The sequence below is a fragment of the Pholcus phalangioides genome, unplaced genomic scaffold (assembly GCF_987345545.1).
Source record: "Pholcus phalangioides strain wild (caught in Gottingen) unplaced genomic scaffold, Ppha-v1.0 ptg000010l_1, whole genome shotgun sequence".
NCBI lineage: Eukaryota > Metazoa > Arthropoda > Arachnida > Araneae > Pholcidae > Pholcus > Pholcus phalangioides.
Window position 1 is genome coordinate 9,159,744 of NW_028301603.1, and position 16,879 is coordinate 9,176,622.

Genomic DNA, 16,879 nt, shown 5'->3' on the forward strand with positions numbered 1-16,879 from the left:
ATCACTCAAAGAGTGACTCCCCCACTCATTTTGTCTGGAGACTAAATGTACCAAAGATGAAATGCGCTAGCAGTGAAATGTCAGAGACCAAGTTTCTGTAAACCATTTGCATTCAAATCTAAAATCTTAGCAAATAAGCCACATTTGAAAATTCCAAAATAATGTAAATAAATTATAGAATGAATTTTTGGACATCAAACCTCAAGGTAATCATACTGGCAACTTTCATGATATTCTGTGGCAAAATCGGTAAATTTCAGCTCAATTTTGTTTCCAACATGTATTCGGATGAGCCAATCGCACACCAACAAGTTACCATAGACATCAGGAAAATTTGGAGAAGAAATCACTCCAGATGGTGTAGTTAATGTTCCCCCGCAACCTGGTGTGCCTGCATAAAAAGAAAACCATAGCTAAACTGCATTCGTTATCATATAAAAAGAAAGACTGACCTCTATATCTTTGGTTGTCCATCAAATTGAATTATTTTAATTTGATGGATAACACGAAACATTCTTATGAAGTATGAATCAATGATTTCATTACACATTGATATGCTTTTGCTATTTCTCAAATTTTTCATTGTGGTCATTACCTGGTACTGCAGCATATGTAATACGGAATCCTGTATCCACAACGAGTAAGTCTGAATGAAAATGGAGCAGTGCTTGGGAATTGGATGTAGTGAGCGGAGGGGGTGAAGCAGTAGTACAATAACTTCCGATAAGAGGGTCTGTCTCTTTTGCACCATCGTAAATCTGAGGTAAATTGAAATATATATTTTTTGATAAGCATCAAGGTAATTAATTAGCATGTACCTAAATTGATGAGAAAAAATATTTTAACCTGTTAAAACTTGAATATGGTAACTGTATATATTCGTGTATAAGCAGACTCGTATATAAGCCGACCCCCCACTTCAGTACCACCAAAACCACGACAAATTGAAAACCCGTGTCTAAGCCGACCCCAAAAACTCCGTGCATTTTTAGAGAGAAAAAAATTCTTTATATTTTCATGCAAAATGAATAGCTTGTTCAAATTTACAATAGAAATGATTCAAACTTTTTAATCCGTTTCTCCACGTTCATGGTAATCTATCAGATTATCATAGAGGGTGCGGCATCTTTGTTTTTATCTTCATCTGGGCTGTCATCACCACACACATTGTCACTTTCAAAGAGGATATCTTCAGTTCCGCCCATCCCATTGCTGATGCAACACTTTTTGAAGGATCGGTGGAAACAGAATTCCACGCCTCATGTACCCATTGGCACACTAGGCTAATGTCAGGTTTCTTCAAGGCATCACTTTTTGTAGTTTATCATCAGAACTCATACATTTGATCCACAAATTCCTCAGTCTTTGAGAGGCTTGTTGATGCACACATCTAAAGGCTGTACAATCAACGTTAGCCACCACCAACCAATGATGTTTTCGATTTCTTTGCCTCGGCTTTGACATTATCAGTTCTGTGGGGTTTGAACATATCCCATACCAATAATGCCGCTTTCTTGCACACAGCTACCATAATGACTTCTGATTCTGGGGGCCAATATTTTCTCATCAAAAACTGACCCGAGTATAAGGAGAAAGTATACTTGGAGAAAAAAATTTTCCACAAACAAAATAGGCTTATACACGAGTACATACGGTAATCATATCAGGTCATTTTTAGCGTTTCTTGAGTAATAGTTGAGTAAATATATCGCCGAAAAAAAAGTTGAGTAAATGTACCTATAAAGAACTGTAACCCCTTTTTTTCTCCATTTCTGCAACATGGAAATGGCAAGTGGAGAGATGAACACTTACTTTTAAAAAGTCAAAAGAACAGTCATCGTGATGCTCCAGTTGGAGAGTAGCAAAGTGGAACTGGATACGTTTTCCGCTGGGTACCTTCACCACCCAATAGCAATCCCTACCACTGGGATAAAATCCAGGGTATCCAGGAGAGTTGATGGACCCATGAGTAGCCACTTCTAGCTCCTGTCCGCATACTGAATAATTAAAGACATTATGGAAAAAGATTATGAAATTGATTCGATAGATATCCATGTGAACAGAAACAATCTCATTGATTAGGACCACCCTCTAAAAAAACTAAAGAACAGAAAAATTTGGAGGGAAAAAATTCTTCTCCATTATAAGTATTTGTAATATTATATTTATACTCTGTGATTTCAAAATTCCCCTCACTGCATTTTACTGGCAAACCGTTAGTACTAGAGGCATACTTTTTTAGTTAGAAAAAAAATATCCAAATAATGTCTAGATCTCAGATACATCATTCATATTGCAAGGGAATGTATAGTTAACCGCTAGACCTCAGCGAGAAATTAGGATGATCTCTATTTGACGAATGGGCAAAAAATATGGTAACCGCGTTCTAACTTAACCGCACGTTGGAGAAAGGTAGAGAAGTTGAAGGGGGAAAAAACAAATAAAAAACAGTATAATACATAAGTGCAGATAGATGAAAATAAAAGAGTGCAGTTATATGAAGTAGATTTTTCTTTTCACCCTCACTCAACCAGTTCTCTTTACGCTCTTATACTTTGCTCCACCTCATTTTGCCTGTTGTGGCGTTGTATTTGTACATAGCAGAAGGATACATTATATGTGAAAAAGTCACTAATAACTGTATAAAAATAAAAGGAAGATAAAAAGAATAACTTTGTAGGGTTACAACAAAGCCTGACGATGATGAGAGAAGAAAGAAAACAGAGAGTTTGTTCGGCTCGAGGCGTTTGTATGCAGTATTACGTCCTTGATCTTAAATAAAATTAAATCAATAAATAAATAAATTTAAATAAAATTTAAAAAAAACTTTAGATGGACACTCTGGGCTCCAAAATCCAACTAGAAAGTTGTTGCCCTGTCTCTCCTGAGACCAAGGAAAAAATTCCACTTCTTTTAAGTGCAATATTCACTGAGATATTTGAATTCACAAACCAGAGGAAAGTTGGGGGGAAAACAGCATTAAATGAGAAAAAAACATTTTTTGTTAGTTCATGCTGTTTTTTCCTCCAACTTTTTTTCAGGTTTTTGAATACAAATATCTCAGCGAATATTGCACTTGAAAGAAGCGGAATTTATTTTATTTTTTTAAGCATCAGGAGAAACAGCCAACAACTTTCTAGTAGGGTTTTTAGTGTCGGGTGTCCTTATAAGTTAATTTTTGTTATTTTAATAGCTATACAAAATGAACAATGTATCAAATTTCTACACGTTATTTTGATACTTTTTCTAATAAGAAGTGTCCCTAGGATCAATGATTCCCCGGTAAAATGTGGCAAGGGCAGGGGCGTAGCCAGAAATTTTGTTCGGGGGGGACCAGACCCCCCAAGTCTCCCCCCCCCCGCTACGCCCTTGGGCAAGGGGAATTATGGAATCATCCCGTATGTTTAATATATGTTAAATATTTATTTCGAAAGGTGACTGGTTAAAACCTGATTATATTATAATGTATAATGAGATTCATCACTGATTGCAGACCCATCATTAAGGGGGGGGGGGGGGAAAGCCCCTCCCCAGCTTTAGAAAACACTAGAAATGGTATATATATACATACATTGATACATGTTCCCCCCTCCCCCTGGAAAAGTTAAAATAACGGCCCTGACTTTATGTCTTGGAAATTACACTAGAACCCTGATTTAACACTGTCATTCAATGATATAATTTTGACACTATATCAAGTTTGGCATTATATCGAATCACAGTAACCACACGGTAAACCCACATGTAATCTCTGTAGATGGAAAATTTGTTCCCTGAAAATTTCTAGCTCTAACAGGGCTAGCATGACACCTGGGGCCCTATAACAGGGTACGACTGTATGTTGTTCAAATCAGGCTGCTGCAGCCGGAATAAGATAAAGTAACTGATGCCTTTGCTGTTTCTGACATGAATACATCTTTTAAATCATCTGACGATACTGGGAGCATTCCCAAAAAGTTGTGTGAAGAAATTCTTTAAATGCTCATATCTCACGAAGTACCCGACGCAAGGCAAAAGCAATGATATCGCCAGATGTATATTATGAAGGTGCATTCAATTATATCATTCTGGTTTCAATACCTTTTCTGGGCACCTGATTTGTAAAAATTGTTTTACACTATATCTCGAGCAGTTAACAACAAAAATAGACGACATTGGTATCGTTTGTGGTATTACAAAGACAAAGCCAACGGTAATGGCATAATTTCATCATGTCAGTACCTACCACACGATTCAAGGCAGAAAAAACATTTACGTCAAAACTTACAATGTGTCTATACCCCCGATTTTTTTTAGTATACAGTCGAATCCACTTTTAACAAATATCGTTATAGCAAAAATCTCGTTTTAATGAGCACTTTTCTAATCCCTCAAATAAGTTTACATGGGAACAATGCAAACAACCTGAAATTCCTTTACAACAAAATTTCGTTATAACGAAGTGATTTCTCCGGTCTCTTGGAGCTCGTTATAACAGGATTCGACTGTATTTAGCTTTTCACCCCATTGCTGCATCTCTAAAAACTGCAAACACATTGCAATTCATTTCACTCCTAGAAGCAAATATTTTTTCTCGTATCAAAATTGTGGCATCACATGGACATTCTCATTTCCCGTTCTTGAAATTCTCTGCTTAAATCTTTTTGCACAGAAAACTCATTGATATTCACTTTAATACGTGCAAATTCAGTTGGTATTGAATTATATAATACTATAACTTCTGAAACTAACGAGCATCTGATGCATTCCATGTCATACTGAACCTCACTCCATCAAGAGCTGTTGATGTGGTCTCCAAATGCAGGTACATCATACTCCTTATGGTCTGAATCATCTTTCCAACAGGTGAATTATTTGCACAATATCGTGTTGCTGTTTCAATGTGCGGTCCAATAAAATTATCATTCACTTTTAGGAAATCTGTTGTACAATCAGTGTTCGAAATATAAAAATCATCGAAAGTCACATTGATCACCTGAAGAAGAGCAAAAATAACAGCACTTTATTTTCCTTGATATTTTACATCAAGTGGAATAATACACGGATATAATTACCAATCAGTTCTAGAGGGAAAAATTATCTATTAATATTCAATGCAAAGGACATAAGAAAGACTGAAATTATCCGCACCCCCCCCCCCCACTCCATATTGTATCAATAGGTTTATCACAATGGCTCCTGCCCATGCATGGAAGAATTACTACAGGGTGATTCTTTTAGAACCTCTGCCCAATAAATAGCCACACTAATAGTTCCATACTTCATGCATGTAACCGCTAAACATTAAGACATACTAATCTCTTCACTTTGTAGAGTGGAATAAAATAAATAGAGTGAAGCTTTGCAAATGGCTCAACCTGGTGACAGCAAACACAGTACTCAGTTCAAGGACACACAAGCCTTGGATGCCTTGATTTCTTTCTAGGAGGTCTGAAAAATAAAGCATACATTGAACATTGAAGGACTAGAGACGCCCTGCTACACATCTCAGAGTATTATGACAGTGTTCCTGAATAATGGGTGTATACCAAGGTGTACACATGCAAACCTCACATTCACACATTACAAAATTTGAATGAAATTCCTGCTGCAATCAGGACAATGACCAAAGGAACACTGCAACACATCAATGAGAATATAAATATCAAGTGGCCACTTGCCTTCAAGAAAACTGCACTCGCTTTCAACACCACCTCTAATCCGTGTCTGGAAAATTCACTGCTAGGAAAACTCATGACCAACAATTCGCCAAATGGAAAATTCATTGCTGGGAAAATTCGCAGACAAACATGCCACTGACAACAGTTCGACATGTGTGAATGAATGATAGAGTGAGCAAGTTAACGAATGAATGAGAGCAAATGAGTCAGATCACTCACTCAATGTTGCTCACTGTGTCACTCGATCACTCAATGTTGCTCACTGTGCCACTCGATCACTCTTAGTAGGCCAGTCACTCACTTGATCTCTAGGTTGCTCATTCTATAATCAACTCACTAGGTCACTCACTCTGTTATACACTCAATTACTTGGTCACTCACTCTGTTATACACTCAATTACTTGGTCACTCACTCTGTTATACACTCAATTACTTGGTCACTCACTCTGTTATACACTCAATTACTTGGTCACTCACTCTGTTATACACTCAATTACTTGGTCACTCACTCTGTTATACACTCAATTACTTGGTCACTCACTCTGTTATACACTCAATTACTTGGTCACTCACTCTGTTATACACTCAATTACTTGGTCACTCACTCTGTTATACACTCAATTACTTGGTCACTCACTCTGTTATACACTCAATTACTTGGTCACTCACCCTGTCACTTGCTTACTCACAAACTAAGTTGCTTACTCTCACTGTCAATCTAGTATGTCGCTCACTCTGTTACTCCCTGACTAGGTCACTAATTCTATCACTAACTCACCAGGTCTCTCCCTCTATTATGCCATGACTAGGTCACTCACTCTGCCCCCCACACTCTCAATCAGCAGGTCATGCACTGACTCACTAGGCCACTCACATTCTGTCACTAGCTTACTAGATCACTCAGTCTACCACTGGATCACTCATTATGGCACTCTCACTAGGTCACCCACCCACTCATTAGGTCACTTACTCTATCTCTAGGTTGCTCATGCTGTCACTCGCTGACTCATTAACAATAACCACTTCGTCACTCATTCACTAACTACTATATCATTTACTGACTCACTCAATTATTCTTCACTCGCTCACTAACTCAAGTTGAACTGTTGGTGGTGAATTTTCCGTTGATGAATTGTTGGTGATGACTTTCCTAGCAGTGAATTCTTGCCAGTGAAGTTTCTGTGAATGCTTTAATTGTAATGAATGACACTCGAACGTACAGTACACAATCTAAAGTCAGTTATATATAGGCACATAATAATATATGTATGATATCTTTTGTGATGCACCCATTTGTGCAGCAGGTTACATATGAATCACCCTGTACTACTGTGGTCATGCTATTCAAGTTCAACCTTGAGAGCATCGCTTTTTTACTTCTGTTTGTATGTAAGCTTGACCATTCCTTAAGTGATATGCACTTAAGAGAAGAGAACAAACAGAACAAATTTTTCTGGTGAGCTGCTATTAATAAGAGGCTACAGCCTCTGAGTAATAGCAAACATTTCTGATTAATTGAATTTGAGTGTGGATGGATGGAGAAGTTTTAAAACGGCCAGACAAGTGTGATGCCACCACTTGAGAAAAGAGGACTGGAGGATTACCATAGCAAATGTAGTGCGTTCTGTGCTGATTAGTCATGGTTCTACCTATCAACTCGTCCCTGCATTTGTGTAAAACAATTGAAAAAAAAAGTTCAGATAATTTTTAATTTTCCCTCTTAGGTTGTAAATATAAAACAACCATAACCTTGTCACTGTCGACTCTAATGTACCAAAAACAGATTCCTTCAGGTCTGTAACTGCTTTCTTCGTCTGGAAATTTCAATGTGCCACTGTTAGATAACAGCATACCTCCGCAAACTGTAAATAAAATATGATAAATCACCCAAACAAAATTGCAAATACATGAGAAGAAAAATTCAGCAAACTTGCTACATAAATCATCAGAAACAGGTGTGTCTCCAACTGGGGCAATTGTCGTTAAAAGCCTGCCCATGCATGGCCCTATTTAGAGTTTATGTATGCTTTGAGGCAGTGGTTCTCAAACTTTTGTCTTCCCCAGCTCCCTTTCCCTGGTGGGCATATATCAACAACTCTCCACAATAGTCAGAATACCAAGAAGCAGTACTTTTTAAAAGTACTGTTTCTTGGTACCAAATAGGCACACATTAATGACAGCCTCAAAAAAGCATCCCTGACAATGGTTGGTAGTACCCCACGGAGTCATGCACGCACACTTTGAGAACCACTGCTCTAAGGGAAGAAAATGCCAGTCCTCTGTAGCTTAATGGTAGAGCGATCCCCTGGACTGCGAGATGATGGTTGGTTTGATTCCCTGCAGAGGAATATGAATTTTCTTTCTCAACGATTTCAAATAAGTAAATACATAATTTTTTGTTAGATTCAAATTCAGCCACAAAGTAATTTTTTTAATGAATGTTAAAATTTGTAAAATCAGCAATTCCTTTATAACAAAATTTTATTATAATGAAGTGATTTCTTCACTAACTTTGAATTTATTGCAATGGTATTCAACTGTACCTGAACTAATAAAAAAACACCTCGGTTGATGAAAATTTCTTTTGATATTTTTCTTCCTCGACTAACGAATGTTTTAGTTGATAAGGATGCATGCGCTAACATAAAACAGCCACTTCATAAGCTAAATTTTCATTCCAATCTGCTATAAATGATTTTCATGCCAAAATGAATTTAAAAAAAAGTCACTCGACAAAAAAATTAATTTATTTCAACCTTGAAATTACTTTCCAGACACATCGCTCTTTCAGAAGATGTTTTGGGCTATTTCATGTAAATTGAATGATTCAGCTGAGAGAAAATACATTATAAAAGTCTTAGACTTGAATGGTTTTGGGGTGCACACTGTAAGACTCTTAATACCAAACTCACGTTTGGACATTCCAGGCACTTATTCTATCTGGATGTGTGAGAGAGAGAGAGAAATGAGCTAACCATAGCAAATAGCACCAGCAATGGGCTTAAGTATTTTGCAGCCCAGTGTAAAAGCAGGTTTACAGCCCTTCAAAATAGGGTTTTCTAAATCCCCCTTGAACACCCTGGTGCACCCCCCAGGTTTGCACTGGCACCCGAGAATGACTATCAAACTATTTCATGGTCAGAAAATAAAAACATTCGACAATAAATTTGGTCGATAGGGCTCTCTGCCCAGCGAAAAAAATTGTAAGTGTACCCCCAGACACTTGGGGGCTGTGAGGGCTAGAGAAGCGATTATCAACCCTGAGGGCCACCACTAGATAATCTGTCAACCAGTGAAGCACGAATTATGCCTCCCGCATGTAACTTTGAATAACTTTAAAAGAATTTAGCTTACGCTCTGGTCCAGCACCTGGGGTGCCAGCTTCACCTGAACCTTGGCTTGGGGAGGAGGGGGTTCTGTGAAAAACTCTAGGCCAGAGGGTTCTATGACTGAATTTAGAGGACTTGGATGTAATTTTAAGCTATTGATTTCTTAAGAAGTTAAAGTCGAAACGTTATCAAAGTATTTTTATCCTGTTTTGCAGCCTCTAAAATTCAGTGTCCCAGTGCGGTCACACACTCCACACCTGCTTAGGTTTGGCCCTGAATAGCACATCACCTCACACATTTTTTTCCACTATGGCTCACAAACCCAAATGCATAGTGTAGTTACACATAATGTACAATTTTGAAGTTGTTAGCCTACAGGGTCGGTTTCCTTTTTTTCATAGTGATTCTTAATGTTTTATGAAAGTTACTTTGGAATTTTGTGCAGTTCCTGAAATAAATTTAGATGACTTTCCATAGAAAACTATGGAAAATCATGTTCCAACTACTGAACATGATTCCGGAGCAAATTATCTTTATTAGTCGAGGTATCACTGTTTAAGTTGCAATAAACTAGTACCTGTTCCAATCCAAAAATCCTCATTTCTAACACACATTCACTTTTTCAGAATTTTTCTCACTTACCTTAACATTTCAATAAATGTCTATGATTGTTTTTCCCCATTTAGTTCCGGAATTGAAAAAATTTTCAGCGACAGCAGCGTATTTAAAATTAAGTTTGTGAAAAAAAGTGATTGAGACCAGTGACTTACTTATTTGTAAAAAATTTACTCTAAATGGCGATGTGTTTCAACATATTGATTTGGAAAAAAAACAAAATTATTTTGAAATGTTCAATGGCAAGAAAAGGAAGATCTTACATTTCTTTCTCTCTGAGCAAGTAGTTCCTTCATACAGGAATGAACAAATACATGTGAATGAAGTGGCACTACTGGTACAGGTGCCACCATTTTCACAAGGGTTGCTGTAACACGGATCGGATCGCTGGTCACATAATGTACCGGTATACCCAGGAAAACAAACACAGTAGAATGAACTTGCAGTCATCTGGAAATGGAAAATATTTTATTATTTTGCTATAACACTTGTTGTTAGGAACCATCGAGTTGATTTCGACTCCTGGTGACTATAAATCATGGCTCTCCAAGCTGGTTCATTTAGTACTCACTGCTCAATTAATGTAAAATAAATGCATGAACTTGAAAGAAACAATATGCTGCTCATTTAACTAATTAAGTCATAAATACACTGCTTTGCCAGAAAAAGTTGTACTGTTCGATATTCCATTGGACCACTTTTAGCTGAAATTCCAGAATGTAAATACGGTAAATAATGTAAATACGGTAAATAATGTAAATATTGAATACTGTATGTCTCAACATTATTATGTTTCAATGATATGAGACACAATCTCAACACTTATTTTCAACCACGCCCAAATCAACAATTCTCCAGGTTACTTGGTAGATGATGAGAGGGTGGAATCACAGTTTAGATCTCAACTGCTCTCTCTCTCTCTCTCACCAGTACATCCAGCATGGCCTCAACTGAGTTGAGATCAGGACTTTATTATGGCAAATCCATGTGCGTGAATAATGACTTGTGTTCCTCCAACCAATCTTTTGTTATTTTCTTTTATGGCTTGATATGTGCAGAGGCCTTGATTAGAGCAAAGAGCGGATGGATAGAAACAGTGAACCCAGTGAGTCCTTGGAAAATAAAATGAAAGGAAGGAGCTTGCACACTAAGCCTTTGAGTGAGATTCACAAGAGGTGGGGTTGGTGATCCCGTTTTTCCTGCGTGAGAATGCATATCATTTACCCTAGGGAGCTTCTACCCTAAACCTCTGGGAGGAAGACCTGTAAAAGAAGCTCCATTGTTTGACAAATGGGTTCACTGACAATGGGTAAGAAGTGTCATGAGTTCTCTCACGCTGCCCCTATCATGTACAATGAGCGCTAGCTGAACACTGGTACAGACCAAGCTGAGCAGTTCACAATCCTGTGCTAGTGATTTCACTGATCTATTTACAAGATTTTTGCCTTTGATGGCAGGGCTGGACAAATCTAGGGCATGTAACAATTCTTACCAGGCATGTATATTTAGCCATATACTCAAATGCATCACATGAAAAAAAAAATCTGTGTGACGATCTTGCGCAATAGGAGTGAAACTTTTAGGTTTGATGTGACTACATCCATGAATTTTCAAAAATTTGTAATTGTTATCAATGCGCCAATATAATATTAATTATGTCAAATAAAGTATAAAAATGCATCAAAAACAGCTTGCACACATGATAAAATAACCTGAAATCAATGTAAATGAATAAAAATTTATTCTAAACAAAATTGTGTTATGACAGCGCAGCCAATTAGGAGCTGTCCGACCAGAAGCGACCCAGCTCTGTCTCTTCCGGGATGTAAGCTCTTTATCCGTGTGGGGATTATTAGGAGCTGGCCCTGTGACATCACAAAACTTGTGTTCACATCTAAAATATACTGTCATGTGGCCAAGGGGGTGCAGCATCATGAGGAGTAGGGAAAGGTAATATAAACTGTCTTTGTCTGACAAACTGTCCAAACCAACCCCCACCCCAACTTATTTTTCTTACACTGCCGAACCCGTCTGTTAACATCCCCCCACCACAATCCATCTGTTTCTCGAACCATCACACAATCAGTTAGAGGCAAAGCAGAATAAAGATAATTCTTCAACCATTTTGGTTGAAAGAAAAAAGTTGGATTTTGTGGAAAAAGAAAGCGTTTCGGTTTTTGTGACGAATTCCCTTTCCCTCATAGAAATTTACTCTTATGTCACTTTCACTGTTATGTCACTATAGAAGTTTCACTTCTCCCCAATAACTGTATGGGTGCCTCATAAGACGAATATAGGTTTTTATGGCATATAAATACAGTGTGTCAAAAAAGCTTTCTGGGGGGGGGGGGGGTTCCATAGTGAAATAAATGAAATATGTAAAATGGGCAAATTATATGATTACTTTTTCTAATTCAAATATGTTTCCATAACTGGTTGAGAAGAAAAAGGCTTGGGCAAGGACTTCCCAGACACGATGTGTAATAAGTTTTGTTGACGGCAGCTCCTAAATAATTGTCATTTAGGAGCTAATAATTATTATTTGATTTGCAGCTTGGATTTTGCTAGATACTTATGATGAATTATGTAGTCAATGCATTTTATATCTAATCTATTTTATTTTTTTTAAGCCTGGTGTTGCTATGTCACTCAACAAAGCAGGGTTTAAGCTACGGTCACATTTTTTGCAAAATGCGAAAGAAAATTGTAAAATGTGAAAGTAGTAGCAGCCACTTTCGCAAAAATGCATACAGGAGGTACGAAACGAGTAGACATCCAACCATCAATCATTACATTAGAATTTTAGCATTTTGCTAAAGCTTTTCCCACCATTTTCGCTTTTTTGCGAAAGGAATTTTTTATCCAGCTTAAACACTGCACCAAAGTCCATTCCTGGAACATAAATGGACGACAATTCCATGAGCAAAATGAGCAGACACTTACCTACTTTCTTTCAAGACAACAACAATGCGGAAAACTATAATTGAGTGATTTTAGATTTTCAATTAGTGAACACATCAATTGTATGAAGATAGGCATATTGATAGCCTAAAAATTGGGATGTCTTAACAAGGAGGGGAAGGTCCGATAAGAAAAAAAAAATTCTTATAAGGGGCGTTAAGACACATAAGTTTGGGAAGCTCTGTCTCATTTTCGTCATATCAATATTGATAAAACAGATTCAGGTGATGATTCATATCAAAAATTTGTGTATTCATTATGATTTTTTGTTTTTTTAAAGAGGATTATTACATGAAGCTATTTTGTGCATTCTTTTTAAAAATGTACAATGATTTTTACAATGAAATAAGTAAATACAATAATACTATTTAATAATATTTTTTGGGCATGTAAAATATTGATTTTTTTTTTTTTTGAAACCGAGCACAACTCAGGTCTGTCGCCATAGGCAATTTACTACCTAGTGAGTTGTGCCGGAAGTGTAAGTGTGTGTACCTAATAGTCTGAGTGCGTATCTAGTGTTGTGTATGCTTTTTCAGTGCTGCCATCTATATCTCAGAAGTGAAGTGAGTGAATATTTGTACTGTTTGTAGGACTGTTGCTCTCTGTGGCGAGACTTTTTAATGGGGAGATCGGCTCGCATTTGCACCTCGAAGTTGGGAACCACAGAAAGCAAACTTCAGCCGACCACCACTGTGGCGACGGTGGGGCTCGAACCCAGGTCCCCGTGATGCGAGTCCGTCACTATGACCACTCGACCACCACAGAGGCGTAAAATATTGATTGGGGGTATGCATTATTTTAAGGCACATGTAAATTTCTGGAGTTCTGTTTGATGGTCTTCATTGAATACTGAGACACTTTTCTTGTGACCACATTTAATGTTGACATTCATGATTGTTTCAAAATGATCAGCACTATTTAAAGCTTCGTTGCACATGAGATAATGCTAATTTACAAAATGCTTGATATTAATCATATCTTTAAATTTACATTTCTTCTTTTGTTTTTGCCAGGCAGTGTATTCCAACTTACAAATAACATGCACCATTTCATTAAGGACTTTAATGAAGTAAAAATAGTTTTAAACATTTTTTTGTCTCTTAAAGAAAGACATGCTAGCAATCACCTGGCAGTTCCCATTTTGGCAAGGATTATTGGCACAGCTCATGGCCTGTGATTGTGAACAGCCGTTCAAACCTTCCCCGCTGCCGACATAGCCAGCTGGACAACGGCATTCCCTGTAAGTTCCAGTGACAGCTGAAATAAGTTAAACGAACAAAAATTAGTTCCAGAAATAAAATCTCATTTTAGAAATACAATATTTACTCATGGTCACTTTTTTTTTTCAAAGTAAGCCAAAAATAAGTGCCTGAAATATTTATTACCAGTATTTTCTATACAAGTCGCTAATGGATGGCATCCACCTCTGTTTACACTGCAGACTCCCAGGAACGAGCATGAAACTCCATTGCCAACATAACCTGAATGAAAGTAAGAATATTTAGTATCGGTAAAACTCTTTCCCCCCCCCCCCCTCCCATCAATCAGTAGACTAAACACAACCAACATTTTCCATAAACTTTTGTGTTTCAAGGATATTACATCCAACACTTGTGCAGTGATGACAGAGGATGCTGCTTTGCATTGTAGAGGCATTTTTTTGTCTATATCTTTGAGGGAAGGACATTGGGACAGATGGTGATACTGGCTTCAGGACCAAAGGTGAAAGGGAAGTGAGGGGCTGCTGTGGAACATTGTTTCAGGGTGTTATCAAATTGACAACAATTTTCTGAGATTCAGGAAATACATGCTGGTACCTCACCCAGGCTGCTTGCAGAGCTTCCTGGTGTAGCTTCTTAGGTGTGATTGTAATTGTTTTTGAGGCTGGTTTTTTTAAACTTTCACTGCTAATTAAAGAATTAAAATTTCAAATCAATAAACCCTAGGGCAGGGCTACAACTAAATCTTGGTTGGTCGGACACATGTTGGGACTTCCTTGTAATGTTGAAGGAGATGTTAAAGGTTGAAATTTGTACCCTCTCTGGTCAAGCGCCCAAGTCACCAGACCTGCCTGCTTACCACTAGCCGTGACTCTGCCCTAGAGTGATAAGTACCATAGAAGAATCATGTCTTGATTTTGTGTTCCCCCCGCCAGCAAATGGTTGTTATCAGTACAATTTTTTTCCCTTCTCGCAGTTTACTAAATAATAGGGGTTGGCATTATCAGGTGGTGTCTAAGCAGAATTATTGAATGCTGAATTAGAAGTTTGCCAATAGCTACATATCTATAACTTTTTAAACAGCTGACTGACAGACTTTCCAGAGACCGCATCATGTACTTGTTGTTGGTTAAAGTCTCTTATGTCATATTTTAGAGCATTGTAAGAAGATTAATCGATTTTGGTATGACATTCATAATTAATAACTTTATTTAGTTCAACTGAACAGATAAATGATATTTGAATAACATTGAAGTGAGAGAGATGTTTCCTATGCGGTTGACAACATACATCTAACTATTACCATCTAAGACAAACATAATATAATAGAAAATGATCACATTGATTAGTACACCATCTATCAAGAATTATCATAAAACAATAATAAAAGATACATCAAAGAATGAAGATGGTCTCTCTCACAGTCTCCTAAGTGTGGATTCACACCCTGTTGAGCTTCATCACCTCCCATCTCCAATAAACGTTGAGACGAAAATTAAAAAAACATCTATTCACCCAGAGAGAGGCTTTCAATAATAGCTGATATTATATTAACGCCATGTAAGCCACACTCTTTTTGAGACACTGACTTTCAAAGAAAAAATTTCTTACACACCAGTGAATAAACAATAATTGGATGAATATCATCACCATCAATTGTTGGGTGTCCCAAGAGAAAAGAGCTTAGACAATTTGACCCATTGCTCTGACACCAAGTAGTGTAACATGAATTGTAGATCATGGAGATGTGAAAATTTCCCAGAAGTTTTTACAAATGGGGAACGAAAGGCATGTGTGGTAACTGCTACCATTTTGTTAAACACTAGAACCTGTAAATGGGATAGAATGAATATCAGTAAAGGTTACAGATAAATAAACAACTAACAACCTGCTGGACACGTTCCGCAGGTCCTTGATCCGATGGTATTGATGCATTCAACTGGAGGGTATGAGGAACAACCACCATTATTGACTTCACATTCGTTGATGTCGTAACACGTCCGTCCATTCCCTGTGTAACCTGGTTGAAAACAAATTGCCAAATTAAAACTATTTTTACTTTAGTGCCACCGGTTTTGGTAGACAAACCATATGAAAACACTGAATATGTGTATATTACCATGTGGGCATTGTTCACAGTGGAATGTCCCCTGAAGGTTTATGCATCGAACAGGTGGATTCGACGAACATGGGTTTGTATTTCCAGCACATTCATCTACGTCTGTATCACAGGCTGGCCCATTTGATCCCTGAGACCATCCCTCATCACAGAGACATCTGTACTTGGGCTGAATATATAATAAACATGAAAATCATTAAATGTATACAAAATCATTTCTCGACACTTATAGATTTGATGACAGGTATTGCAAATTTGAATATTTAAAAACATTTTTCCTAAAATAAAATCCGAAAAAAGACACGTAAAGCACATACCTGTCCAGGAACCACACGTTTTTCATTGATGCAGGTCCCATGGCCACACAATTCCTGATGAGAAGCTGATGAACAATCGTCATGACTCTCGGCACAGTGAACACCGTACCAATTCGTAGCACATTCGCACCTGTCGAAATAATTCCCAACTGAATAAGTTACAAACTTAAACAAGTTCTATGACCATTAGCGACAGCTTAAAAAGAGTTGATTTTTCTTCGCTTAAGCAAGCATATCTGTAACATTCATGAGGGTTTTTTCTTTTAAAATCAAGAACAACTCAGGTTTATCACCATGGGTAATTTACTACCAGATGAGTTGTGCCGGAAGTGTAACTATGTGTGTACCTAACAGTCTGAGTGTGTACCTAGTGTTGTGTCTGATTTTTTTTTAGTGCTGCCATCTATATGTCAGAAGTGGAGTGAAGTGTAATGATTCAATATTTGTTCTGTTTGTATGCCTGTTGTTCTCTGTGGCAAGACTTTCATGAGAGGTGCTGCAAATACAAAGGGCAAAAACTCATAAAAGCTTATTTCACAGAAAAACGCTATCAGTAGTCATTTGTGTTTCTACAAATGTTTAATTTTTACATTATTTTGTGGTTACTATATATATTTTAATTTTTTCCCCCCATATACTTTGAAAAAAGTGTTCC

General features: G+C 37.4%; 1 protein-coding gene across 1 annotated transcript in view; it reads right to left on the bottom strand.

Moving 5' to 3' along the window:
• Positions 1-16,879, bottom strand: part of LOC149080855 (cubilin-like) — a 159,574-nt gene that overhangs the window by 104,898 nt on the left and 37,797 nt on the right. Inside the window, exons 9-19 of the mRNA XM_089237523.1 lie at positions 16,225-16,354; positions 15,908-16,076; positions 15,677-15,808; positions 13,954-14,049; positions 13,695-13,825; positions 9,868-10,054; positions 7,410-7,522; positions 4,732-4,975; positions 1,813-1,997; positions 596-758; positions 201-391 (exon numbers count right to left, since the gene is read on the bottom strand). Coding sequence (XP_089093649.1) covers positions 201-391; positions 596-758; positions 1,813-1,997; positions 4,732-4,975; positions 7,410-7,522; positions 9,868-10,054; positions 13,695-13,825; positions 13,954-14,049; positions 15,677-15,808; positions 15,908-16,076; positions 16,225-16,354 — 1,741 coding nt within the window. The remainder of the gene's footprint in view (positions 1-200; positions 392-595; positions 759-1,812; positions 1,998-4,731; positions 4,976-7,409; positions 7,523-9,867; positions 10,055-13,694; positions 13,826-13,953; positions 14,050-15,676; positions 15,809-15,907; positions 16,077-16,224; positions 16,355-16,879) is intronic.